Genomic DNA, 24,852 nt, shown 5'->3' on the forward strand with positions numbered 1-24,852 from the left:
GTGACAATGACTAAGCTCTTGGAGTCTCTCATCTCCTAACCTGCCCCTTCTATGCAGAGCTTGGCAGTGAAGGGTCCAGCCTCTGCAAGCACATTTTGGCTTTGCCAGCTGCCCCCTGTTAGGGGGCGCTGGAGAAGACTGGGAGCCTGGATAACAAAGAATAGGTTACTCCTTCCTGTTTGCTTATAGAACTTTGTGGGGGCTTCCTGTTGAAGGGAGCCAACCAGGACTTGTTCACCTCAGCTGAGGTAGTTTATTCCCACAGCTGCTCAGTCCAGTTTGCAGTTTTACGGAGACTTGAAGAGCCAGCTTCATTGTACTCCTGAGAGACATCAGTACCAGCTGGACACTTCTCTTCCTCAGGTATGAGTTTCAGCTCCAAGGGGCTCTGTTATAAGTTTTTAAGTTTAGGAATAATTCTACATTTTCCCTTTGTTCCCTTATCTCTAGGGGTGGAAGTGGCTCTCTGAATTTGCTACTTTTGTCATCCCTTAGGCGTTCTCTTTGTATTTCTTGTAACCAAAATCAACAGCTTTAAACCTAATTGCGGTTTTTAAAAAATACTAAAATGTATCTGTATAAACAAGGGGTATGTTTTCTGTGGCCCACCTTGGACCTGAGTGGTAGTCCAGGAAGCAAATCCTGGAAGATGTGGTGCGTAGGTTGGTTTGGGTTTGAATGCAGGTCTGAGTTCCTCACCAAAGGGAAATGGTGGTGCCTTGGCATCATGATGAATCAGATTATTCCCTGTGGTTGAGGGCTCAAGTGGCTGTTACACTTGTTGGGCAGTCCTGATGACTAAGGACTGGTGTGGGGTGCATACTTCTGAGTGCCCTGGACTTACAGAAGTTTACAAGCCCTGGACTTACAGAAGTGCACTTACAGAAAGTTTACAAGCTTAGGTTGGCTTTTTTTTAATTGAAGAATTGATTTACAGTGTTGATTTCTGCTGTATAGCAAAGTATTTCAGTTATATGTATATGTTCTATTTTATATTCTTATTCATTATGATTTGTCACAGGATGGGAACATCTGTTTGGATTCAGGCAAAGGTGAAAAACAAAGTTTGTAGTCTCTCTGAGCCTCCCTTGCCTGTGAGAAGCAGTTTGCCTCCCTGCGTCTGAGGAAACTATTAATAGTTTTTTTTTTTTTTTTAGTTTCAGGTGTACAAAAATAGTGATTCAAATTTTTTTATAGACTATACTCCATTTATTTATTTATTTTTAAATATTTATTTACTCATTTGGCTGTGCTGGCTCTTAGCTGCCGCACATGGGATCTTTGACCTTTGCTGCAGCATGCAGAATCTTAGTTGCAGCATGCAGAATCTTAGTTGCAGCATGTGGGATTTAGTCCCCTGACTAGGAATCGAACCTGGGCCCCCTGCATTGGGAGCTTGGAGGTTTAGCCACTGGACCATCAGGGAAGCCCTATACTCCATTTAAAGTTATAAAATTTTAGCTGTGTTTCATGTGCTGTACACTATATCCTTGTAATCTATTATTTCATATATAGTAGTTTGTACCTCTTAATTCCCTACCCCTATTATGTCCCTCCCCGCTTCCCTCTCCCTACTGGTAACCACTAGTTTGTTTTCTATATCTGTGAGTCTGTTTTGTTATATTCACTGGTTTATTTTTCAGATTCCACATATAAGTGACTTATTTCACTAATAAGCATAGTACCCTCTAGGTCCATCTATGTTGTTGCAAGTGACAGAATTTCATTCCTTTTTTATGGCTGAGTAATATTTCATTATATATATATATTCACACCATATCTTTTTAAAAATCCATTCATCTGTTGATGGACTGGTTGCTTCAATACCTTGGCTATTGTAAATATTGCTGCTATGAACATTGGGGTACATGTATCTTTTTAAATTAGGGTTTCTGTTTTTTTCAGATATAAACCAAGGAGTAAAATTACGAGATGGTAGTTTTATTTTTAGTTTTTTTAAAAAAAATTATATATTTTTGGCTGTGCTGGGTCTTCATTGCTATGCAGGCTTTTTTCTCTAGTTGAGGTGAGCAGGGGCTACTCTCTAGTTGTGGTGCATGGGCTTCTCAGTGTGGTAGCTTCTCTTCTTGCACAGCACAGGCTCTAGGGTGCGTGGGCTCAGTAGTTGCAACTTGCGGGCTCCAGAGCACAGGCTCAATATTTGTGGCACATGGGCTTAGTTGCTCTGCAGCCTGTAGGATCTTCCTGGTTCAGGCATTGAAACCATGTCTCCTGCATTGGCAGGCAGATTCGTTATCACTGAGCCATCAGGGACACCCCTATTTTTAGTTTTTTGAGCAACCGCCGTACTATTTTTCATAGTGGCTGCATCAATTTCCATTCCCCACAACAGCATACAAGGGTCTCTTTTTCTCTGCATTCTCACTGATACTTGCTATCTATAGACTTTTTGATGGTAGCTATTCAGTGAGGTGATATCTTACTGTGGTTTTGATTTCTATTTCTTTGAATGATTAGCAATGTTGAGCATTTTTTCATGTGCCTGTTGACCACCTCTATGTCTTCTCTGCAAAAATGTCTATTAATGTCTTCTGCCCATTATCAGATTTTTTTTTATATTGAGTTGGATGACCTGTTTATATATTTTGGATATTAACCTCTTATTGGTCATATCTTTTGCAAATATTTTCTCCCATTCAGTAGGTTGTGAAACTAGTCTTCTTGCTTGAAAATCCTCTAATAACATCACTTGGGGCAGTTTTCATTCTCCTCAAGAACCACTCAGCTGAGTGCTGTCTTACCCAATTTTTACCAATAGATCCATCACTAGGATCTTATACACTGGCAAAGAAAGCATAAACTTCACCTGAAGAAGAGATAGCTTATACATCAAAACAGTTGCAAGGTTTTGCTAATATATATGGGCAAAAGCCTGGGGAATATGTGGGAAAGTGGATTCTAAGAATGTGAGATGAAGGAAAAACACTTGACTACCTTGAGCCAAATTTACTGATATGGGTGCACTTATCATATATTCTGGACATGGCTCTGTACTTGATTGGTTAACTAAAAATACTCAGTGGTGGCCTACATTTAATGAAGTTGAGATACCAAAGCTTCCCTGGCATTTGTGCAGAGGGAATCCAAAAACAGGGAGACAGGAGTGTCGAAGTAGACATGTCTTCTATGACCTGCACACCACCCCTCACCTTCCCCAACTACATTACCTGAGAAGGCCAGCTTAAAATAACAAACATTTCATATATCTCACAGTCCTAAGGGTCAGGAATGGGGTAGCCCTGGCCCAGGGTCTCTCGCAAGGCTTTAGTCAGGATGTTGGCTGATCCAACATCGAGTCAGGATGTTATCTCAGGCTGAAGGATCTGTTTCCAGGATGGCTCACTCTCATGGTGCTTGGGCAGGGGGACTCCGTTTCTCACCACATGAGCTTCTCCATGGCAGTTTATGTGTCTTCACATCGTGGTAGCTGGCTTCCTCCAGAGCAAGTGACCCAAGGGAGAAAGAGTGAGGCAGAAAGGCCACGATGTCGTGCTGAGCCTTGGAAGTGAGGCTGTATTCTATTGATCACATAAACCAATCATGACCTGTTGGAGGGGACTGCACAGGGCAAGAATACCAGAGGCAGGAATCCCTGCCTTGAAAGCTGGCTATCACAACAACTTGACTTCCACCAACTAACTGCCATTTTCCTTCTCTGTAGTCACTCTTGCTTGTTAGGCTTCTGAGGCCCAGGCTCATGGAGCCAGTTTCAGGATGGCTTAATAGAGATTTGGTTTATGAATCTTGGGAATATAGTGAAATGATGGGCCAAGAACTAAATGAAGAACTTCAGTCAAGAGAAATTAATACTATGCATTCTTTCCCAACATTGAAGATTATAGTGGGACAATGGATCTGTTTGGAGACATAGATGACATTTCTTCAGACAGTGATGGGGATAATCAACCACCCATTCAAAGACAGCCTGTTACAGTAAGTACAAATCTCAACTGAGCCCATTGTTCAAAGTTAAGAAAAAAGTTTCAGAGGCTGATGGGCCTGACTCTCTCATATAGAAAGAGTCTGGAACATCTGATGAATAGGTGACTTTCTTAGCTATGTTGGGGATTTCTGGATATTAAAGGGCATAGAAGGAATTGCTCAGAATGAATTTGATGCCAAACTTTAGGGGCTAGACTGTGAGGACTCATAATTTGAAAACCTTTGATTCAAAAGTTTTTACTCAAACTTGTGCCGAGAAGTGTTTATTATTTGACATTTTTCTCTGATTTTAATAGTTACTTAGTATTGAAGGGTTGTATAATTTCACACTTGTGTTGCTAAATATCTTATGAAAACTAGGAATGTCAACATTTTTTTCTAGTAATGCAGGCTGACAGGTCTTGTTTTGCATAGTGGTTTTTGGTGAGTAGGATAGAGAGAAGATGAAATTTTGAGGTGAGGCTGGAGGGGCTGCTGACTACTTTATCTCTGAAGTGGTTTCTAAATTTACTTCCTGTCAACCCTGCATCTGCCTGTTGCAGAAGGACAGCTAGAGCATTTCTAATGTCACCTCAAGCTCGCACATTCTGATTCCTTTCTTAGGATGGATGTGGAGTGCCTCAGAACCAGCAGGAGGAAGAGCCGACTTCTGATACCAAAATAGAAGCAGAAATTCCTAACATCAACTCTGATTTGGGAAATGAGTTGTACTTTGTTAAACTACCCAAATTTCTCAGCATAGAATCCAAGTAAGAGGACTGATTTAAAGTTTTATTTTTCCTGCAAGATACTGAGTAAAAGTATGTGGCCTGTAAATGTTCTTGTTTGTAATGCGTTGGCTAATCACAAAGGTGGGAGATTTTTCATGTAACTCTGAAAAAATAAATTTAGGGTGTGCTGTGGTAGAAAATGATGAATTTACTGGTATGAGAAAGCTTTACTGCTAATAATTCTTTTAGCATTTTGGCACTTTCTTATCAATTAGCAGATATCATAGCTGATGAAGATGTTTTTTATTTTCATAAAGCTGAAAAATTGGAAAACGAAGGTGAGAAAGTTTTCTGGAAAAATCACAAAAGTTCAATGCAAAAGCCATTGTGAATCTAGAAAAGATGATGATATTTGAAAACAAAATAGTGTGGATGGGTATCATGATGGTTCACAAGTGCAAGCTCTTGTGCAATTAAACATGATACCTTTCTTAAAAAATATGAAAAGGTAGATCATGTGTCACCTATACTTTAGAGGACTATTTCATCAAACAAGAAAACAATTTAAAAATTTTGAATTCTTAGTCACATTTGGATTTTTTCCAGGCAAAAAAATTTTTAAATAAAATTTTAAGAAAAATCAGTAATTTGCATACTTCCTTGAAGTTTTACTTGAAGTTATTTGTCTACTGTGATTTTTTTTTAACATATTGGTACGTGTTATAAAAACTATTATTTTATAGTATTATATTCATACTAAAGATGGCTAATACAATATTAAAAAACAAATTTTAGGCCTTTTGATCCTCAGTATTATGAAGATGAATTTGAAAATAAGAAAATGCTTGATGAAGAAGAGAGAACCAGGTTAAAATTAAAGGTACCATTCCACACTTTATTCCTGTTTTTTTTTTTTTAAGCTTTTTATAAAGTAAAACACAGGGATAACAGTTTGAGATGAACTTACAAAATGATCTTTATGTTTATTTTTTAATCAATAAATAACTTTAGAATGAGGAATTAAATGTCTTTTCAGAATATTTTTGGGCGAGAAGGTACATATCCTTTTTTAAAAATTGTTGTAGAATTATCACTTTTCTAACCTTTCTTTGGCAGTTGTAATTTATTGACAGCAGTCAAGATAAGAATTCTTGAAAATTGTTAGCTACTTCCTTCAGGATAAATAATAATATAGCTAGATATACAGAACTGCCCCTCCACTTTTAATCATGGATAGATCTGAGCTGCTTCCCATAGTAAAAATATCTCAGACTCTTTATGGAAATTCAGCTTATGCACAGAGAAGAGGTCTTGTCATTAGGGGGTCTCCCTTGAGAAGCCCTGGAAAGCAAAACCCTACCATTGCTGTCATAGGAATGGCATTGTCTTTAACTGGGTATGGAATGAGCGCCTGCCAGAGGCCACAGTGGTAGCAGTGGCAGGAACCATTCTTCTACTACTTTTGTAATTTGGAGTTCCTCACCATATGGGTAGAGTAAAGCAAAAGTCTCAGGTTTTAATTTATTGTTTATTACTTAATTACATTTTTTTAAAAAAAATTAATGCTCAGAGCTTTCTTTCCTACTGGGCCCTTCTTTAGTCCTTCTTTCATTGGGTTCATAACCCTTCAAGTGGGGCTGCAATAGAAATCTGTTATAACCTCCTACTGCATATGGGCCCTAATTTTGCTTCCACTGCCATGAGGTGGAGCTCAGAAAAGATTAAAACAGAACGTCTGGTGAGTTTAACCAGTGTCTCTAGGTATCTGTAGTAGGAGGGTTTCCGTGTTGCCTAATCATCTATTTTTCAGTGAGCTTATTTTCTCACCACCTATGAATTCTTGGCATGTGATTATAAATCACTTGAGAAGAAAAGAACATGCAGTCAGTAACACTGGTTTTGTATGTGAAAGTGTTAGTCAATCAGTCATGTCTCTTTGCGATCCCATGAACTGTAACCCATCAGGCTCCTCTGTCCATGGGATTCTCCAGGCAAGAATACTGGAGTGGTTTGCCACACCCTCCTCCAGGGCATCTTCCCGACCCAGGGATCGAATCCAGGTCTGTTGCACTGCAGGCAGATTCTTTACCAACTGGTTTTGTATACCTTTGTGTTTTAAATCAGATAGAAAATACTATACGATGGAGGATACGCCAGGATAAAGACGGAAATAAAATTAAAGAAAGCAATGCTCGGATAGTCAAGTGGTCGGATGGAAGGTGAGCACAGACCTGAGGAGTATGGAAACACCCAGAGGGAGGCCTGGGATGAATGAAGTTTTCTGTGTAGGACCATATTTGGGGATCTTTTTTCATTACAGAATTAACAAAATCTAGGCCTCTTAGACCACATATTAAGAAGCAGAGACATTAATTTGCCAACAAAGGTCCGTCTAGTCAAAGCTTTGGTTTTTCCAGTCGTCGTGTATGGATGCGAGAGTTGGATTATAAAGAAAGCTGAATGCCCAAGAATTGGTGCTTTTGAACTGTGGTGTTGGAGAAGACTCTTGAGAGTCCCTTGGATAGCAAGGAGATCCAACCAGTCCATCCTAAAGGAAATCAGTCCTGAATATTCATTGGAAGGACTGATGCTGAAGCTGGAACTCCAGTACTTTGGCCACCTGATACGAAGAACTGACTTACTTGAAAAGACCCCGATGCTGGGACAGACTGAAGGTGGGAGGGGAAGGGGATGACACAGGATGAGATGGTTGGATGGCATCACCGACTCAATGGACATGAGTTTGAATAAGTTCCAGGAGTTGGTGATGGACAGGGAGGTGTGGCGTGCTGCAGTCCATGGGGTTGCAAAGAGTCAGACACGACTGAGCGACTGAACTGAACTGAACTGAACTGAGGCTTCTCGCATTATCTGGGAAACCTGGGAGAAATAAACAGGGTTAAGATCACAGTGCTGTGCTGGGAGACTCTAGACATAGACCCAAGAAGTGATCAAATTCACAGTATCTACCTTATTGAGATGAAAACCTAATGCACCCATATATGACCATTAGACATTATAGATTGGTATGTTTGAAAAAACGATTTCTATTTTACTAATGAAGTCACAGAGATTGGGAAATGATAAAACAATTATATTTCAAGTTGAAAGGAAGATGGATTTTACCACTTTTTACTTTGAAAGGAGGTAGGTTAGTTGTTTCTAATATCTTTTGTCTGTCTTATATCTTCAGTATGGGGATAGGATCCTGAAGTTCCACAGCATTTTAAGAATTGGTAACAGGGTACAGGAGACTTCCCTGGTAGCTCATGATAAAGAACCCACCTGCCAATGCAGGAGATGCAGGTTCGATCCCTGGGTTGGGAAGATCCCCTATAGAAGGAAATGGCAACGCACTCAAGTATTCTTGCCTGGAGAATCCCATGGACAAAGGATACTGGCAGGCTACAGTCCATGGGGTTGCGAAGAGTCGAACACAACTTAGCGACTAAACAACATGACAGAATGGAAGCTACAGGATTTGTTAACTATCCATCCTAATAACCGAACTATTTCTGTTTCCAGCCTGTCCCTACATTTAGGCAACGAGGTGTTTGATGTCTACAAGGCCCCAATGCAGGCCAATCACAACCACCTTTTCATCAGGGAAGACACTGGTCTGCAGGGACAAGCCGTCTTTAAGTCCAAACTCACCTTCAGGTAACTATTCATAGTGACCTACTGCTGCTTGGCAGTTTGAGCAACACGTTAGAGAGGCTGGATGTGCAAAGATCCTGACTGACGTGATGTTGAGGTGCAGCTCCCCAAGGCCCATGGTCTGGTTCCCATGCCATTTTTCACCTTTGCAACAAGTTCCTATCTCTCAGGGAGCCAGTTCACGCTATGGAAACCAACACGAGGCTGCTGTCTAAACCAGAAGACCAGTTATTAATTCACATTGATCAGCACACCTGGTAAGAGGCCTAAACTCTCTGTGCCACTCTGCTGGTCAAGACTTTTACCTGGGAAGCCAGCTGATTGCAAGCATGCTCTTGGTGTGCGCATGCGCCAGAGGAAAGGGCTGTGGGTGCTAATGTTACTGTCCGCTGCTGTTTGCTGTTGGTATGATTGCCTGCAAATGTTCTTAGTAAACAGTGAGTCATTTTTGTCTGTTTCCCACAGACCTCATGCTACAGACTATGCCACACATAAAAAGGTGACCCTGCCACTTGCTAGTAGATGCTCAAGGATGCAGACGATTAGAATCTTACCCGTGGCGGGTCCTGATCCTGAATGCCAGCGTGTAGAGTTGATTAAGGTATGTTGGCTGAGCTTTATCCTAGGATTGTTTGGGGCATTAAGAGCTGTGCTTTTCAGAATATTAAATCATCTTATTGTCACAGTCATTTTATTTCTTGTAGTTATCAGGGAGCCAGCTTAAGCTTCCAAGTGTGTGGTTAACCATAGTAATGGTCATAGTCAATGGGCCAGTGGTGAGACACAGCAATCCAGACACTCAGGTGTTCTCTCTCCAATCTATGAGCTCTCAGAGGGAAACTGACAGTTTTTAAAAAAATGTAACCTTTGACACATATCATTAAACTGTTAGCCAGAGAGGAGGTGATTTAGGAAGGTCAGAAGGACATTCCTTAAAAAAATAAAAGGACATTCTTGACTCAGTCAACACTGGCCCTACCTGTAGAACCCAACATGTGGAAGCCAGGTGGATGGAAGGGAACAAGGGCTCTACTTTGGGACTCAGGGCCCCTCTCCACCAGCACCCCCTCATCCTGCTGTTAGCTGTGGGGAGTGCCCTGGGTTGAGGGCCCCAGGCAGGATTATCTGGGCGCCATGGTAGTTTGGTGGAGCCTGGGCAAGTCAGGTGTGTGTCTCAGGGTGAAGAGAACATGCCTCCCTCAGGCATCTGCTGGTCATGGACGAGGTTCCTCAGGCTGGTTGTGCCCTCTGGACTGTTCCTGGCTGTAGAGCGGACGCTGCAGCTCCCAAGGCCGTGCCCGTGCCAGTTGTGATGAGGCGGTTAGTGTGAGGGAGCCTTCTGCCTCTTCACCCTGTGGTGTCTTCATACCTTAGAACTGAACATGATGATGCCCACGTGTGGTAACAGAGGTGTGAAATGGAGAGAACTCACCCTGAGGACACAGGAACTGGTGTTATCCCGGGCAAGGCATTTTCATGTTCTTTAGTTTCAAGCGGGCACTAAGTGAATTCATTTTTTTTGTCTTTACAGAAAGAAGCAGCACGTTTGAGGGCTTCTGCTCACCAGGAGACACTCCGTCTGCAGAACCAGGGGGGGCCAAGTGCCCCCTACCAGGACCCCAGTAGTGACGAGGAGGGTGAAGCCATCAAATACCACGACCAAGGGGAACATGGAGGTGAGTCTGGTGAGGAGGTCGCAATTCCATCACCTCAGGGCCGTGGGGCCACTTATGCTCTGGTGACCACTGAGTGTCTGTCCTGCTGTTATTGACGGAGGACAACAATACAAAGGCCTTTTCTTCTGTTTTTGTTAGGACCACTTTCTCACATGAAAGGGTGGCTGGGAAAATAAGGCACCCCCATAATTAAGAAAATGTCCTCATGGTAAAAAATGTATAATAGGCAGTTTGCGTGACTGTATAATTAAGGACCCAGTGTTAAACTTTGTAGTTTTAAAAAATGTGCCTGTGCAGCCCTTTGGGTACTTAAAAGTGATCAGTCTCTCTGAGGGAAAAAAAACCTCTCCAATATAAGTCATTGAAGCATGTTTGAAAGCTGTATGTATCTCTTCATGAAAACTTAAAAAAATGGTTGGCTTCTCAACAAAGGGAAACATAACAGTGGGAAGTAACAATATTCAACAGTAAAAAAATTTTTTTTTCAGGAATAAATGGGTCTTCATCTTTGAAGGTCAGTCCCATATCTAAAGTCCCCAACTTTGCTTTCAGAGGAAGGGGCCAGAATCTATTCTCCAGAGAGTGATGAAGGACCAGATGAAGATGAGGCTCAAAGATCACTGACAGAAAAGAAACTCACCACTGATGAGGTAAAACCAAATTTATTCAATCTGAAGGGGTTTGCCCTGTAGCCACAAGCCGACTCCCAGAATAAGGAGCTCACAGCCCAGGAGCACAGACAGGTGTCTACACACCTCCCTACAACTCAGTGAGATGAATGCAGTAACAAGCCTAGGTGTGGCCTGACACTTGTGTGCAGTGGCAGGCAGCCCAGAACGGTCACCCTCTCATTGGGTGTTGAAGGAAGTGTTAGGGTGGGTGTGCCAGCGGACAGAAAGGCCTGTGAGAAAAGACATGTGGCTGAGACACCAGGGCCCAACTAGAGAACTAGAAGTAGTTCAGTGAAATAGATCAAAAGGCCTCTCACAATAACCATGAGCATAATAATAGTGCAGGGTTATTTCATTTCCATGTTATTAAAATTATCTACTTTATTTCCTTTTCCACTTAAAGATCACAAGAAATTTTAAGTCTTAATTACACAAGTGAATCACTCTGTTGTTGCCATTGTACCATATTCATTTATCCAGTGTTTTCTGAACACATAACACACTCCACTATGGGTCCTGAGTTACAAGTCAGAGGAAACATCTCAGTAACAGAATGTCTCTTACTGTGTAAGAGAAGCACTCATTTTTCATGTGAAAAAAATCTATTTAAAACTTGGAAACCATACTGAAAAAAGCACATAAAACACAAGCAGTCCTTTAAAAAAAATCAACAGGCTTTAAAATAGTGAATTTTAGATAGAGAAAGTAAAGTACTGAGGAAGCAGAGGAACATATTTCAAGTAGCAATGAGGGGATCCACACCAAAATAGAGTGACGTGTCCCTAGGCCCTGACCGCTGGAAGTCCAGGCTCCCCTTGCCTGACCTGTAGAGACAGTGTCTGTGGACAGGGTCATCGCTGGGGGTTGAGTTCTAACTTGAAGGACTGGCTCCCCCATCAGCTCAGAACTACTTTAGACAGAATTTCCAGAAACATTCAGTATTGAATTTTACACCTTTTCTTTTGTTATCTGTTCAGATGAACCCTCCAGAAAGAGGAAAGCAGGGGGTGAAGAGGAAGAGGATGACTGAAGCATAAAACGTGTACTCACTATAAATATGGTTTTCAACTGCTTGCTTTAAAACAATGATGAAGTGACTTGACATTGAAGTGAGGAACTGAGTTCCTTTTGCATAATCCTAGTTGTGGTTTTAAAATGTTTGGAAGCCAGTCTGTGACTTTAGAAAATCCATTGTTCCCAGGTAACACCATTTTGGTAACCGTTTGCGCTGTGTCTTGGGTTTTTTTTGTCAGAGCAGGCATAGCACAAGAGAGCTCACTGGAGACTCAACGCTCTGTTACGTGCTGTATGGGCCTTACCAGTTCTAATCCTCAGAACAACTCAAAGGGCAGGTGCCGTTCTCATATTACAGATGTGGAAGCTAAGTTAGAACTTAAGACTTCTGTCCAAAGCTTTTTCTTCTCAAGTTAAAAAAAAAAAAAAAGCATTTTTGAGACAAGGATCAGGAACTTATTTGCACAGCCATCACACTGCTGAGCAGGTATATTACTGACCTTAGGGAGAAAAACATCCAAAATACCGGAGAGAAATGGTCACCAGAAGTCTAGAGAAAAAAAGAGCACTGGGAAACAAAAGACTAGATGTGACGTCTCGCTTCTTGACTAGTGCAGCAGCTGGAACATAATAGGTACATAAATTTTTTTTTGTTGAACGTACAAACCAGTGATGTTACCTTGGGCAAGTTAACTTCTCTGAAGTCAGTTTGCTCAACTTGGTGGGGTTTGGACTTGACCACTGTGAATCTTTCATGATTTAATGTTTATATTCCTCTACTTCTGAGAAATGAAAAATTAGATATGTTTGTCTTTTTTAAAGAGTCTTATTGTTAAATAGAAAAGGTCAAATGAAAATGGCCTGCTTACCATGCAGAAAACCTGGATACACATTATAATTCCCTCCCTTTTGTATATTTAAAGTGTAATTTCATAGCTGTGCAGTAAACACAGCCATAATTAGCACCAGCTCCAGAAAGGCCATTTAGAGACTCATCTAAAATGCTGAGAGGTACTACCACAGTGCAGTCATAAGGTTGACTATTCTTTACAATTATATTATAGTTGATTTACAGTGTTGTGCTAATTTCTTTGGTACAGCAAAGTGACTCAATTGTACACACATAAACATGCTTTTTCATACTTTTTCATACTTTTCCATTATGGTTTGTCACAGGATATAGTCCCCTGTGTTACATATAGTAGGACCCTGTTGTTCATCCATCCTGTGTATAATAGGATGCCTGTTTTTGTGCCAGTACCACACTGTCTTGGTCACTATAGCCTTGTAGTAGTATCTCAAGTCTGGAAGGGTTCTGTCTCCTGCTTTGTTCTTTTCCCTCAAGACTGCTTTGACAATTCTGGGTCTTTTATAATTCTATATAAATATTAGGATTATTTGTCTTAGTTCTGTGAAAAATGAAATGTGTTAATTTGATGGGGTTCGCATTAGATCTATAGGTTACGTTGGCTATTCTTTATAGAGGTGGCCTTGAGTCTCTGCTACTTTAGCACCAGGACTGGGGCTAAAGCTGGGCTGAGCCTAGAGGCACCAACCCTTGCAGACATGCTGGAAGCTTAATATTTGGTACCTAAAGGAGTGGGGTGTCATCGGCTGAGCAAGAAGGCACTCTCCCCACGGCCACAGCTCCTGTCTCCAGGGCCACTCAGAGAAGGAGCTGAAGTTACCTGACAACTGAAGCACCCAAGTCTCTGGCTCACCAAAGGGGACAGGTATCAAGGCTTCCCACATATGAACGTAAGCCCAAGAAAACCAGCCAATACTAAAGATTCAAGAGAAATTTCTTTATTCCTTAACTTTCAAAGTTGAATTATTTGATATTTATCCCTAAAAGTTTCCTCAAACTCATTACACGTTTCACTGATTTTCTCTTTGGGTTGGTGGATTTAGGTGACTGATAAGCGATATCTTTGCTTTACCTTAGAAATAATCTCTAATAGCAGGATTGGCTCCCCTCAGGCCCAAAACGCACTGTATCATAGGTCCCTGTTTCTATTTGTCAACTCAGTTTTTTAAAAAAAAAAACACTTCAATTTGACTTTACGGACAGACCAGACTGAGTACTGATGGTATGAGACTGAACCATATGAACTTACTACTTTATGGGTATAAATGGTCAAGTATTGACAGTTTCAGAATAACTCAGGGAAATTAATAAACTTGTTAAAAGGTTATGTAAGGAGTGAACTTTAGAACACAGGAATTAAAGGGATCTTCCAAACAGTCTAAGTCTACAGTATATTTGATAGACTATATTGCAATTATTTGTTCCAACATGAAATGGTAAATTCTAAATGCCTGTAGTCCATATTCTTCAAAAGAAAATTCACTGTGCTATTATGAACCAGTATTATTAATATGAATATTTTGTAGTAGATTTTTATTAAAATTGAGAAAGCATTTACAGCATTTTTATATTTTAGCATTAAAAAATGTATTTAAATGCCCAATTTCATGTGACAAAGAATGCAGTTACAAAAGTAATTTTCAAGCTTTTAAATGTACCTGAAACCAAATATAATTCACCCAAATGACTAAAAAAAAAAGTGAGCACTTTCTCAAAATTACAGTGGTTTTCATATACTCTGCGTGTATGCATGCACATGTATGCATGTGCAATTTTCTTTATAATTTATCTTTTTTACAATTCTTAAGCAGACAAATCTAAAAAGTTTAAACAGCTAAATTAAATTGCTTTCCTTTTGACTTAAGGTGAAATTTAAACTCCTAAAAATTTGCTTTACATACTCACCAACAAGCACCCAGAATTTGTTTTTAAACCTTACTCTCTGATGAACTACAATATCTGACAGAAAAATTTTAGACCTATTAATTGCTTTGCAGCATTTAAAACATACTGGTTGTCTGTAGAAAAGGAAGTTAAGCCTCACTCACATATGTGTACTCTGAGAGAGTTTGATTATCTTAAAAGTGTATGAACTTGAACAATAGTGCTAAATACAAAACATGGCTGGTGGTGTTTCACAGTGTTACAATCTATTATCTAGCTACCAGAGCAGATATCCTAAGTAAAAGTCCTTATATATATCAGTGAAGCCTATCTAAAATGCTTGGTAAGGGTTTAAAGATTGGCTTCTCTGAATGATGCAGCTACATGTTAAGAGTTCAGCATTAACAAACTTGTAAATGTTTTATTATAAAAAATTTCCAGTGTGTTCAGTTTTTGTAGGGAAAGACATACAGAACTAAATTATAACACACAAGAAATATGACATAAGAATGACCAAATTAAAATGACATAAGAATATAAATTCTTTGCTGATTACAAATACAATTTTCTCAATTTAAAATTTAACTTTGTGAAGAGTTCCTTTGAGTGAGAAGTAGCTAGAAACATGAATGTTCAGTGAGAAGTGATGGATAAGAGGGTTCTGTGGATGTTTAGACTGAAGAACTCACTCCCCTTGATAGGAGTTGCTCTGACACATCCAATGTGTTTGGGTCTTGTGGGTGCTGTGTCTTCAGTATTAACTGAAAGTTACTTTGAAAGTGGTGTGGCCTTGAGGGCATTATGTTAAGTGAAACAAACCTGAAAGGAAGACAAATACTATATGATCTCATGTATTAGAACCTAAAAAAACTAAATCCATTGATACAGCAAACAGACTGGGGGTTGCCGGAGTTGGGGTGTGGAGAGTGGGTGAAATGGATGAAGGTGGTTAAATGGTATAATCTTTCAGTTATAAGAAAAATAAGTCCTAGGAATGTAATGTCAGCATAGTGATGACAGTTAATAATACTGTATTATTACATATTTGAAAGTTACTTAAAAGTTCTCATCACAAGGAAGAACATTTAAAAAAAAAAAACTATGTGAAGTGAGAGATGTTAACTAAACTTACAGTAGTAACCATTTTGCAAGTATGTGCATATATCAAATCATTACGTTTTGTACCTTAAACTATGTTATATGTCAACTATCTCAATAAAACTAGAAAAAAAATTTTTAAGTGACATGACATTGTAATGGAGGAAAACTAGACAGTTACTGAACTTACAGAGAATGGAAACTGCTGTAGATTCCAGAAAAACAATGATCCTTTTTTCTGCCAGGAGATAATGGTGATTCCTGATTTTATAATAAAAAAGTGAGTTCTAGGACCACAGAGCCAAAATTTTACAATTTTATGAAGCCTCATGAATTGTTTAATCTTATTTTAATGGCAGCAAGGGTTAAAATAAAGCACAACAGAACATAACTTTTTATCAAAACATGTTTTCTTTTATAATTTTCTTTATACCATGGATTCCCCTTTTTAAATGAAAAACATCAGATACTGTCAATGTAAAAAGAAGTTACAAAGCTCTATACCTGTTAGCTTTTTGAGGGAGTACCTACTGCACAAAGCAAGTATGTGGGTTATTTCATTCAAATCATGAGAATCTGCAATTTAACAACCAAGGTAATTCTTAGAATTTCTAACAGTCTAATTTTTTTAAAAACAAAATGTTTATTTGGTCTTTTAAATGACAGGCACCCTTAAAGAATGTATTCCACCTATTCTTTAGACTTCTACCAGGCTTTAGCTACAAGTATATAGCACCAAAATCCATTTTAATAATATCATTAATATTGATTTTAATATATATAATTTCATGTAGACAAACTGGAAAAATTAGAACTTCTGACAAATATGAATATAAAATTTTATAAAATGTGAAATTAAAAGCTTTTTAAAAAACAGCAATTTAAAAACGCAAAGAACAGTCTTTGCTTGGATAACCAGATAAGTTTATACTGGTTACACTACAGAAACTTAAATGTCTTAGAAGATCTTTGGTTTAAAAATCAAGACTATTTCACAATTCTATTATAAAATTTTAGCGCAATATAGAAATATTGAAAGTTACTAAAAGGAGGAGAGGTGTCAGGCTTTTTGTTTTTTTTTGAGAGGTGCCAGATTTTTAAAGATCAAAGTAAACATCCGTTTTCTCCCTTGTGTTACAATTTGTGAAAGATCTTCTATATTCAGATAGATGAATGTTCACCTTTAGTTATTTATTAACAAATCTTTTCTTCCATTATATAATGAACTGTTGTAGCTCAGAACTGGAATGGTACAAGCAAAACACTCAACTTCTTCATACTTTGATAAATAATAAATGAAAAGATATTACCCATAATACAGAATTCTAGGTGGGGCCCTACCTACCTATGTTTAAAAAAAAAGACTTTAGGGAGGACTTATCAATTTATTGACTTACAGGGCAGGGCAAGAAAGGAAGCCTTGCTAAAACTGTACTGGCAGCTCTGTACCCCTGCTCCATGCCAACTCCCCCCTCTGTTGGAACTGTGCAGTCTCTAAAAATCAAGTACATTCCCAAAGTCATTTATGAAAAAGGAGAGAGGGAAAGAGCCAGTGAGAGTGAGCTTGACTTGCTAACTTGAAAAAAAAAAAAATCTCCAGCACCCTATAACCAAAAGGGAATAGTGGAACAGTGCAAAGTCAATCTTTGGCCCCTTTCAAACACTGGATACTGATTCCAAAAAAACTCACACTCAGTCCTATGAGAAAAGCTTTCACCTGTCAAGAAGGCTTATCTCTATAGCATACAGGGAGCCGTCTAGCTCTAGACAAACTGTCTAGCCCAAGACAAAGGAGCAGACATTTTATAATTTGGTTTCAAGAAGTTAAAAAAAAAAAAATTAAGAACACATCTTTCCCCTATTCTGGAGAGAGATTCCTCCCTTTAGAAAAATCTCACTGTAAGTGACACAGCCAGGCCTGAATTGTTCAGATTCCTTTGTGCCCTGTCCTCTGTAGCTGTACGGCCTCTGCCACCTCCTGCTCCTGGGACTGCCCTGGAACCTGGCATGAATACAGACAGGTCCACGTTGTCTATCACACTACTGGATCTGGAGTGGCCTGCCCACCAGCCTACACTGTTCAACCACTCACTTTAATACTTTGAGTGATAGGAAGACATCTTGTTATGAGAAACTACTTTTATACAGTATGGACCAAAACGTTCAACGTGAAAGTAAAATAAACAGTTAATAAAAATTAGATTTATCAAGAATAGTCATTTTCCTTATTGGTTGGAAAATCTGTAGTAAGGGGTGATTGTATACCATCCAGACAACTCTGCGCTGCATATAGGAACATCTCACTATCCTGTGTAAACTCTTAATTTATACGCAGGTCAGCTTCTAATTTACTTTACAGTAACCATCAATTTAAAGGACCATTCTGCATGCTCCTGAAACTTAATCTCCACCGTTTAATAAGTCTGATTTCATGTGTTTAACAACAGCTCTTTTTTTTCTTTTACCCTAAATAACAGAGTTAGCTGTATGCCTTTTACAGGGAAGAAAATAGCTTTCCTACTCAGATTTGTTTTTACTATGAACTTTCACAAAAATTTAATAATGCCCACATTATTAAAATGAAAGCCTATAATGAATTTAGACATAACTACTTTTTAAACAAAGTGTGTAACCTAGCCAAGCTGATGACTTTGTTTAAAAAAACTGTAGGTGCTGAGACGCCCCTTCAGGTGCAGTGTGGGGGAGGCACAGGAGACCACTTCCTCTCGCCCGGAGACCTGCTTTGACTCTAAGACAGATGACCAAGTTTAAGTCATCTGTTTTAAGATGTTGGCGTTTTGCTTGTTACATGAAAAAAGTGTGTGTGTTCTAGAAAACATGGAAAAGTCTCCATGCCATGGAATGAAGAAAGCTTTGAAGTGCCTTGTACCTAAGAAGTACGACAGCAGTTCTGACATCAGCAATGTCCCTTTTTGACTTAAAAAATATTGGTCCTTAAAATGTTCATATTCTACATAAATGACTTCCTAAACTTTCTTACAACTGTATTTTTTTAACCCAACTCATCACAAAACATTTAATTAAGCTAAATTAAAATCAATTTTAGCAGAAATAATGCTTTAGTATACAAAATATCACCTACTATTGATTTTACAGTTTGAAACTGGTAACAACCTTAAACTAGAAAAAAGATACATGTAATTAAAAAAAAAAAAAAGATTTCCAGTCTTTTCCCTTCTACCCAGGAAAATTTTACATCTGCTATCACAACAAAAACCCCGGTGACCTTTCAGTGTCTTCCAAATATGACAGGTTGGCAGACTTACTGGTGGTCTCCTTCAACTCGTCTCTTGCGAACTATGAGAAAAATAAAGAATGTTAGCAATCCCTGTTAGTTTGTACAATGTTGATTTGCTTGTGACAAACAAGTTTCTGTGCAATAGTTAGAGTTGTAAAAAAAATGGATTGTCCATTTGCAGTTCACACAGCCATTAAAATAAAAAACTTGTATCCTTTACTATGTTCACTTACCTGCTGAGAACTGAGGAGCTAAGCTCCCCTCTGCTTATACAACAGCAACATTAGAAATCTACAATAGAATGGTCAGCAGTCACCTTCAACTCACTGTGCCTGTCTCATCTGTGTATTAAAAAATTTTAAACCTCAATTAAAAATGGTAACTTACCATGTTAAATTTTGAAATAACACACAAGCAGCTGGGATTAGAAAGTATTAAAGGTAATTTGCATGCCCTTCTGGTTATTTCCTTAGTTTGTAAAAGAACATACCAAAAATACTTTTGAAAGTTTCAAAGGTAAGTGACTTGCTACTACTGCTCTCCAAATTTTCCTTCTCTTATCTCCTACAAAATGAGCCAGTTTGGGGCTCTGAGAATACAACAAATGCAAAGTAATGAAGATCTTAGACCCTAGTAATATGGTGATGTCACCTCTGGCTACCATAAACTCGAGAGGTCAAAGTGGTTGACCCACAGTTAGCAGAGTAAACAAAGGTGCACGTCTGAGGATGCCCAGCCTATGCACGGGCTGGAGACCCTGAGCTGCGAGGCCATGCTCGTTGGCAGTAGGGTGAGGTCTTCAGTCAGGATCTTGCTACCTTCTCTCTCACCTGTCAGCCACCAGAGAACATGTGCTGAGAGCCGACAGCTCAAGGCTCCTCAGCATTGGGCCAGCTCTTATTGCTGACTCCATCGAGTCAGCAACAGAGTGGGAACCTGCTGCTTTTTGTAGTGTGCTCTTTGGCAAGTAAGGCAACCTCTCTAAGCCTCAACTCATTCTCTGTAACAGGAGAATGGTGACACCTGAACCTCATGGCTGTGCAATTCAAGGCTGCTTGAAGGTGAAATCGCTCAGTCATGTCTGACTCTTTGCAACCCCATGGACTGTAGCCTACCAGGCTTCTCCATGCATGGGATTTTCCAGGCAAGAGTACCAGAATGGGTTGCCATTTCCTTCTCCAGGGGATCTACCCGATCCAGGGATTGAACTCAGGTCTCCTGCACTGCAGGCAGACGCTTTACCCTCTGAACCACCAGAGAAGCACCAAGGCTGCTTAGTATTGTGTTAATATAGAAAGCATTCAGTGGGGTCAAGGAATGGTCCTGAGGCCAGCCATCTTTTCGAGGTGAGGAAAGCCAATTTAGCCTTTATAAAGTTAGAGGATCTGCATGTACACATAATTGGTTTTGATACTCTTACCAGTAAGTTCCTCTGTTTAAGTTACATGGTTGGTCTGTTAATTTCTATGCTTTCTTCTGCGGAAGCAAGCAGGAAGGCACCTGCCTTTGTTCAGCCTGAACTGGCTGTTTTAACAGAGGAATGAAAAGCCAACAAGTGTTCACGCCTCCTGGCCAGGCTACACGGTCTTGCACTCATGTCGTTCTGACTGCTGGCTTCTGTTCACTGGCCTTTAAGAGATGATACTGGACAATCAAGTGATGCGCATAAAAGCCTGTACAGCTATTGGCTGGGTGCTGGCTAGAAAATAAAAACCAGGAGGGCTGCAGTATCAGGTCCCCATGAACATTTATATACTTAACTATGTGTACCTCAACTCTAATTTTAGCCCATGTTAACAAAGAACAAGTTTACTGAAATATTAGGGGAAGAAATCAAATGGAGAACTGAGTCTGCAAATACAAACTAATTCATGTATATAGATATCTGAACCACATGGATATATCTGAAAGGCAAATCATATCATTCTTTAAGGTAGAACATTTCCAAGAAAATTTTGAATTGCAGTAGTGTTTGGATGTTATTGGCAGACCATTTTAGATGTTAAAATGCATGTTATTTTAAAAATGCACATTGAAAACAAGATAGATAGGACAGATAGAACAAAATATAGAAAACTGATTACATAGTTAGTGAGTGTCAAGATATGAACATAAGACAGAGTTCAATCAAATATTGCACATACACCATATAACCTCTTTGCTGTTATAGCCGTGATACTTCTTAGCTGGAGAGATGGCGAGTAGGTAGGATTATTTCAATGAAAAGTTGAGACTAAGAAAACAATGAGAGAGGGAGACAGTGTCAAAATCGGGATACTAAAGCTAGGATACAGCCTTATTTGCAAGGTGAAGGAAAATTATATGCCCCAGAGATGCTGTTGCTGCTGCTGCTGCTACTGCTGCTGCTAAGTCGCTTCAGTCGTGTCCGACTCTGTGCGACCCCATAGATGGCAGCCCACCAGGCTCCCCTGTCCCTGGGATTCTCCAGGCAAGGACACTGGAGTGGGCTGTACTAGTTGTTAAATCTTGTTCTCTGATATCTCTGTCCAATTATCACATACTAGAATGCTTGTAAGAAAACAGTCTTTAGGCTTGCCATCTTGATCTACAGGTAGAGATCAAAGTGCAGGGTAAAAAGTAAAACCAGCTGAAGGTGGACGGAAGGTAGGTTGCTGTTGCTGTGAGCATAAGACAGCAGAGGAAGATAGGGAGAGAGCCACTCCTGACCCCTGTTCCTCACTTGGTGCCCATGTGTTACTCAGCAATTCCTCAGTTCAGCCTATGTATGAAAGATTAATAAATCTGGCCCTATTCACAATTCTTTGGCAATTTCTTTCCAAAACCCACTCCACTAACAAGTTCTCCATACTTCACGATTAGTCAATTGCCAATAAATCCTAACTGATCTCATTTCTTCTCCATCTCTAGAAGAGTAGTAAGAATCGTGTTTTTGAAGCATCATTTTAATCATGCTCTCAGTGAGTGGCCTATAATGGCTCTCAAATACCTCCATATAAATCCCAAAGAAATAGAAGTTCCTGACCATGTAACTTTAGTGCCTCCTATCAGTATTCCCTCTTAATCCACTCACAGCATTTAATTTTCATTCTGTTAGATTCAAATAGCAAGTACTTGTGTCAAGTTTATTCTGGATCCTGCATCCTGTTACGAGAGTCAATTCTCAAAATCTGCAGGCTGTCTTTAGCATATAAAGAAATTGCTTAGTCCCAAATCTGAGCTACTATCCATGCAATTCCTCACTCCAGGAATGTCTTTCTCATTTCATGCCTGAGACCCGTGTCTGAAGCTCTGGTTTGGACCAGAATGAAACAGCGTGGGGAGGGCGGGCGGTTTGTCTCGAGAGCTACCAGCACAAAGCCATTTGCCCTCAGCTTTGTGTCTGACCACACGGCCTCTTCATCCTCTTACACACGCCTGTGCACAACTCCTTAACTTCTCAGTGTTGACAGAAGGCAGCCCAGGAAATTGTTTTCATCTGTTCCCTGCATCTTCCATCTGCCAAAAGTCTTTCTTGCTCTGACATCAGGCCTTCCTTTCTGAGAGATCTGGACAAAGCACCTGCCACAACATGCATGCAGAAGAGCACAACTGCTGAGCCTTGAGCGGCTGGCACCCCTTCCACGTGCAGGGTTGTGTATGTACAGGTCCTCACTGTGCTGCTCCTGCCAGACGGCTGCTGGTACCTCCTCTAGGAGGGACATACGTGACAGATGGCTAGGGCTACAAGGATGCTGGTGGGATCCCAGGAAAGCTAAGGTGGTTTCAGAGGAGAGGAAGAATGGAGAGTGTCTCTATTCTCCCTCTCTGCTATCTCCCATTCTGGGAAAGTGTCCCAGGAAAACTGCTCTGTTATGAGAAAATTCAACTTTGAGCAGGATTCAAATTCTAACACTTTATTTTTTACTTAATAAATCTTTATTAAGTACCTACTATTGTCAGACGTGGTTTTAAAGAAAGCTGTGAGTTCAAAAGATACACATGGCCCCCGACCTTCAAAAGTTTAAAGTCTTAGAAAATAAAATGGATTATTAGAGTGAAGTATAACCTAGTAAGTAAAAAACTAACTTTTTAGAGCCAATAAGGTATATGTTCTTAAGGTTTTCTAACTGTGAAGTTCAGTTAGACTTGAGAAACACTGCTGTAGAAGGCAAAATTAAATTCCTGAAGTGTAAAAAACGGAAGCTAACTAATGAAGAACTACTAAATAATCAGCATACTTTTCAAAATACACTTAAATAAACAACACACACCAAATTTCCCTTTAAAAAAAAAAAGAGGCTAAAATCTGCTATGAGAAACTATAGTCATCAAAGGACAGAAAGTCTGAACTAATATTTTTCACAGTGATCTGGATTAAAGGTTTTTCTGCTCCAGAAATCTTTAAAAATGCAAACGCAAATATGGCTGAAGCCTAAAAGAACTGCATCACAGTGCAATGTGACTCCCTTTAAACAGATTGCCAGTCAGGTTCGATGCATGAGACAGGGCGCTCAGGGCTGGTGCACTGGGACAACCCTGAGGGATGGGATGGGGAGGGATGGGGAGGGGGTTCAGGATGGGGGACTCATGCACACCCATGGCTGATTCATGTCAATGTGTGGTGAAAACCACTACAGTACTGTAAAGTAATTAGCCTCCAATTAAATAAATAAATTAATTTTAAAAAAAGAAGTATTTTAATTCTCTGCATGCATTTTAAAAAATATTTCAATGAGAAGTATTAGTCACTCAGTCGTGTCTGATTCTTTGCGACTCCATGGGCTGTAGCCTGCCAGGCTCCTCTGTCCATGGAATTCTCCAGGCAAGAATACTGGGGTGGGTAGCCATTCCCTTCTCCAGGGGATCTTCCCAACCTAGGGATCGAACCTGGGTCTCCCACGTTGCAGGCAGATTCTTTAAGGTCTGAGCTACCACGGAAGCCCCTTCAATAAGAAACACCAAACTTAAAATTCAAAAACTACAACTATTTTATATATCACCACGTGAAACTGAATTTCTAAAAGGGTGAAACTTTCTTGTTTGATCAAAAGGGCAAAATTTTCCTATAATGTTGAAATCTTCGTTTTAATAGCTCCAAGAGGTAACTTAGAACAAAAAATCTGTTGTAGAAAACTATTTCATATTTCACTAAAAGCTACGAAGTAGGTTCTCACCCACTAACCTAATAATCACTACAACTTCATTTAAACTGAACTCTAATTCAGTCAGTATTAAAAGAACTGCAAATTTCAGAAACAAAGGCCAAGTAATATTCCTGTGTAAAAACTTATTAAAAACAAAGTTCCTCCAATACATTAGCTTTATACAGTTCAGAATTTTGATTTCATACTAAGTATGTCTTACCTAAGTCATTGTTTTTTGTTATTGCATTAGCTGCCCTGGTTCGGGGTCCTTGCTGAGTAAACTGATATCCAAATTTAAGGATATTGGTATTTTCCTCGAGCATGTTGGCCATTTCCAATTCTACAGCTGTCCCCAACTGCTGCCTCTGGAATAATTAGAAATAAACAATAGCATTAATAAGCTAGTTCAAAATATAAGTCAAGTCTAAGACATTCATGTACATGCTGATTCTTTAAAAATATTTTCCCAATTCTTACAACATATAAGATAAAAAAAAATAAGTTTAGTCTATGATCATATAGACATCAAAAAAATGTGGATTATTACAATGAGATACCACTTCATACCCACTAGGATGATTATAATCAAAAAGATGGACAATAATAAGTATTGGCAAGATATATGGAAAAATTAGGAGCTTCAGACAGGCTGGCAGGAATGTAAAATGGTGCAGCTATTATGAAAAACAATTCGGCTATTCCTCAAAAAGTTAAGTGTGGGGTTACCATGTAACCTAGCAATTACACTCCTAGGTATATACCCATGAGAAATGAAAACATACACATAAGAATTTGCACCCGAATGTTCATAGCAACATATTTCTACAATCCAAAAAGTGGAAACTACCCAAGTATAACAGATTCTTCAACCATAAAAAAAAGAACAGTACTGATAACATACTACCACATGAATAAACCTCCAGAACATTTTGCTAAGTGAAAGAAGG

At 39.4% G+C, this 24,852-nt stretch overlaps 2 protein-coding genes across 13 annotated transcripts in view; one reads left to right on the top strand and one right to left on the bottom strand.

Moving 5' to 3' along the window:
* The first annotated feature begins 136 nt into the window (after positions 1-136).
* On the top strand, positions 137-15,931 carry LOC145513081 (RNA polymerase-associated protein LEO1-like). Of its 2 annotated transcripts, none has more exons than XM_081508222.1 (10): positions 137-363; positions 3,857-3,954; positions 4,567-4,712; positions 5,469-5,553; positions 6,798-6,892; positions 8,199-8,333; positions 8,796-8,931; positions 9,862-10,006; positions 10,559-10,656; positions 11,655-15,931. In XM_081508222.1, exons 2-10 carry the CDS (start codon positions 3,871-3,873, stop codon positions 11,712-11,714), a joined length of 984 nt encoding a protein of 327 aa, XP_081364348.1. In that variant the 5' UTR covers positions 137-363; positions 3,857-3,870; the 3' UTR covers positions 11,715-15,931. The 2 variants fall into 2 exon arrangements, 1 of the variants encoding a protein (XP_081364348.1); XR_014059099.1 differs by having other exon boundaries at positions 186-363; positions 10,495-10,656; positions 11,655-12,214.
* Positions 15,849-24,852, bottom strand: part of TMOD3 (tropomodulin 3) — a 92,646-nt gene continuing 83,642 nt past the window's right edge. For 3 of the 11 annotated variants that reach the window (XM_081508218.1, XM_081508215.1, XM_081508221.1), the window contains 2 exons: positions 24,126-24,270; positions 22,660-23,704 (listed from right to left, as the gene is read on the bottom strand). In XM_081508218.1, coding sequence (XP_081364344.1) covers positions 23,511-23,704; positions 24,126-24,270 — 339 coding nt within the window. In that variant the 3' untranslated portion in view covers positions 22,660-23,510. Of the gene's footprint in view, positions 18,860-19,033; positions 19,142-20,220; positions 20,500-20,944; positions 21,034-22,659; positions 23,705-24,125; positions 24,271-24,852 lie in introns of those variants that run through there. The other 8 variants (XM_081508220.1, XM_081508219.1, XR_014059098.1 and 5 more) reach the window with 7 other exon arrangements.

This window comes from Giraffa tippelskirchi, chromosome 7 (assembly GCF_054371585.1).
Source record: "Giraffa tippelskirchi isolate mGirTip1 chromosome 7, T2T-mGirTip1v1.2.pri, whole genome shotgun sequence".
NCBI lineage: Eukaryota > Metazoa > Chordata > Mammalia > Artiodactyla > Giraffidae > Giraffa > Giraffa tippelskirchi.